Genomic DNA, 3,851 nt, shown 5'->3' on the forward strand with positions numbered 1-3,851 from the left:
CGACCGCGGTTTGCGTCCCGGACCCGGTGGCTTAAAACTCACGCCGGGCCTGTGTGCGTGCGTGCCCAAGATCCCGAGAGAAGAATGGAGGAGAAGGGATTGCGGCATGACCATTCCTCCTGGGGGGTGATTTCTCGCTTTCTGTCTCTCTGTCTCTCTCTGTCTGTCTGGCGATCACACGCGCCCTATAGCGAAAAAACCTCTCAAAAAAACCAAAAAAAAAAGAAAAACCAAAAAAAACCCAAAAAACAAAAAAACCAAAAAACAAACAAACAGACAAAACCCCAAGCCTCTTGGTTGGTAAGATTATCACCCTCGCTCTAATACCCTATAGACATCATGACACTTGTCACTTGTCAGTTCCATTTTCAGCTTTCTCCCCTTATCCTTCTCATCCTCCTTTACTTCCTCCTCCTTTTCTTTTTGTCTCTTGGAATTCCTCCTACTTTCTGACGGGACATTAGCCATGAATTTAATAAGATATTTGTTTGTGGGAGTGGCATGGTTTTCAGATTTTTCAAATTTGCCATATTACTAGGTGTGAACATTCTATCCTTAAACTATATTTCCTTTTAATTCCAGGCTTTCAGGTTCCAACAACTAAAAATGGGACCTATGCTATCTATGAAGGAGAAGGTGATGTTTATTGACAAGAATCAGGGCTGTGGTGATATTTGGGGAATTATCTTCAGAAGACTGGGAATTCAGTTCTCTTTGGTTAATAAAAACTCAACAGTATTTGTCCCCAAACAGTTCATCTTACTTCCTAACTTCTGGAAGTTTTCCCAGTTTAGGTTTAACTCTGGCTCTCAAGGGTTTTCTGTAAACAAGAATATTGATAGTTCTGTCTGTTGGATAGCCTTATGCTTCATTTCAGATTTAACCTACCAAGTTTCCCTTCAACGAAGGTCAGGCTTGGCGAGATATTGGAGTTCATATAGTCTTACCTCTCATTCACATATGAGGAATTGGGCTCACTCGATTGGTGGGATAAGCCCAGGACACACAGAGAAGGAGCTATTCTCCGTCAGAGCTTCTTCTATGCCTCTTCCTTATACAGTGTATTGGAAAGCATCCAAGCCTGTATTTCTCGCAAGATCGGGTCCCCAGTAAGCACCTCTCACAACGCCTGGCAAATAGTCATTCCACAAACTTAAACTCCCTTCTCTTGGCTTCTCTCATATATTAGTTTCCTAGGGGTGACAACAAATTGCCACAAATAGGGTGGCTTAAAACAATATAAATTTGGGACCAGTGGGTGGAATGGTGGTTAAGGCACTAAACTTCCCACATGGCTGATTACAGTTTGAGTCCCGGACCTGGAGGCTTACTTTCTTACTTTCACTCTCTTTCTGGTCAAATTTAAAAAAATAATAATAATGATAAGTAAAATTAAGTAAATAATTATTTTTTAAAAACCTAGAAATATATTCTCCTTAGTTTTGAAGACCAAAAATCCAAAGTCAGGATGTGGGCAGGGCTGTTTGTATTCCCCCAGGGGCTCTAGGGGGTCTGCTCCTTGTCACTTTCCAGCAGGCTTTCCTTGGTTTGTGATGAGATTCCAATCTCCGCTTCCATCTTCACATGGCTTTCTCCTCTGTGTGTATCTCTGATCTTCCTTTACCTGTTTCTTATAAGGATACCTGTGATTGCATTTAAGGCCCACCAAGCCACCTGACAGGGGCTCCCTCCTAAAGATCTTTAACTTAATCACATCTTTTGCCATGTAAGATAACATTCACAAGTTTCGGGGACTAGGAAGTGAGTACATTGGGTCATCGGAAAAGGCATAGGAAAACATAGAAAAAATATGTCATGACTTTTTCAGCGATCCAATACCTTTGGAGTGTGGGTGCTTTTCCTTTGTCTGCCTATCAAAACCCAGATGCCAACTAACTCTACTTCAAAGGCCTCACTTTATTTTCTTTTCCCAGGCATAGTTTATTTTTTATCCCTAAGTGCGTTATTTACTTTGAAACATCCTTCACTTTTCCAGGCCTGCCTCTGCAAAGTTCTACTCATCTCAATACTATAAATAAAGATTCACTAGTGTTATTAGGTTACTTCGCGCCAGGCAGTGTAGACACTGAGGCCCTCACAGTTTATTATAGGTAGCTGTCAGTAGCATGGATGCTCTAAATACTGACGCACAGATGCTGTGAGAGCCTGGAGGATGCAGTGACTGAGGTGCTTAGGTTCCAAGTCACATCCTCACCTTCCTTCTGCAAAAATATTTTAAGTATTTATAATCTATCAAATAAGAACTTAAAGATAATAGACACAGCTTGTGCCCTTAATTAAAAACTTCACAATTTTGTGGGGGATGAATATAAACAAAAAGAATACTAAATTGAGGATAATGGGAGTTTAGTAGAGGGATACCCGGGGTGCTGAGGGAACACAGAGAAGGGGCATACCCAGCTAGGTTGGGGTGAAGGGGAGGGAGGGGAGCCAATTCAGAAAGGCTCCTTGGAAAAGGATGTTATTGAGCACATCTCAAAGAATGAGTGGAGGGGACCAGCAGTTAGCGTAATGGCTATGTTGCTGGACTCCCATGTAGTTGACCACGGTTCGAGTCCTGGACCCGGTGGCTTAAACTCATGCCGGGCCCGTGTGCGTGTGTGCCCAAGATCCCGAGAGGAGAATGGAGGAGAAGGGATTGTGGCATGGCCATCCCCCCGGGAGGTGATTTCTCGCTTTCTGTCTCTCTGTCTCTCTCTGTCTGTCTGGCGAGCGCACATGCCCTATAGCAAAAACCTCTCCAAAAAAAAAAAAAAAAAGAAAGAGTGGAGATAGTAAGGGCAATAAGGGGGAGGGGGGAGGAGGAGGCTCCACGCAGAGGGAGAAAGAGGTATATAGGCCTGGAGAAGTGACAGTGCATGTGCAAATTCCTCATCATCTTCCGAGTCATCTCTTGCACTGTGCTCATCCATCCATTCTCTGTCCACCATTCACCAAACATTTACTGAGCTCTGACGCCCATGCCCTGTGGTATTATTCTAAGCACTGTACAAAAGGTGCTCCCCACACCAAATACCTGTTGTCTAATCTAATGGAAGACTGATTCAAGTAACAACAGACCTAGAGTTTTCATCCTTGGGACAGGCATAACTGAAGAATCGTTTTCCTGAAATTTTGCTCCACAGGAACCCTGACCTCGGACCCCTATGACTTTGCCAACTCCTGGGCCCTGAGCAGTGGAGAACAGCGGTGCAAACGTGCAGACCCTTCCAACAGCCCCTGCAATATCTCCTCTGGGGAAGTCCAGAAGGTGGGTACCGCCTGGGCTGGACATGGTCTGGATAGTGCGTGACTTCTAAAACTATGAGGAAGAAGGACTCAGTTGTATGCTATCTCTCTGGGGGAGAAATGCACCTGCCTCTGTGAGTTCTTATGATTCCTTCATGTTGGACTCTCACAGTCCCCTTTCCTGCGGAGAACCAGCCGTGGCTGAAGTTTGGTCAACTCTGATTTTAATTCTTTCCTGGGCCTGGAACTCTGAACATGTGTCTGTGCCAATAACAAAATACCTGGACTGGGTAATTTATAAAGAACAGAAGTTTATCTCTTATAGTTCTGGAGGCTAGGAAGTCCAAGAACAAGGGGCCAGTGTTTGGTGCCTGGTGAGGTCCTTCTTGTTGTATTATCACATTATGAAAGGAAAAATAAGGGCAGTAGAGTGCTCTCTGCTCTCTCCAACCTGTCATTTTTTTTTTAAGAGGTTTTAGTGATAGGGCGCGTGCGCTCACCAGAAAGACAGAGAGAGACAGAGAGATAGAAAGGGAACATTGATCCCCACGGAGGATGGCCACACCACAATCCCTTCTCCTCCATTCTCCTCTCGGGATCTA

General features: G+C 44.3%; 1 protein-coding gene across 1 annotated transcript in view; it reads left to right on the forward strand.

The window, feature by feature from the left end:
* VWF (von Willebrand factor) overlaps window positions 1-3,851 on the forward strand; it is a 183,061-nt gene that overhangs the window by 29,295 nt on the left and 149,915 nt on the right. The window contains exon 6 of the mRNA XM_006170833.3: window positions 3,147-3,271. Within this exon, the coding sequence (XP_006170895.1) occupies window positions 3,147-3,271 (125 nt within the window). The remainder of the gene's footprint in view (window positions 1-3,146; window positions 3,272-3,851) is intronic.

The sequence above is a fragment of the Tupaia chinensis genome, unplaced genomic scaffold (genome assembly GCF_000334495.1).
Source record: "Tupaia chinensis unplaced genomic scaffold, TupChi_1.0 Scaffold149011_1, whole genome shotgun sequence".
NCBI classification, from domain to species: Eukaryota; Metazoa; Chordata; class Mammalia; order Scandentia; family Tupaiidae; genus Tupaia; species Tupaia belangeri.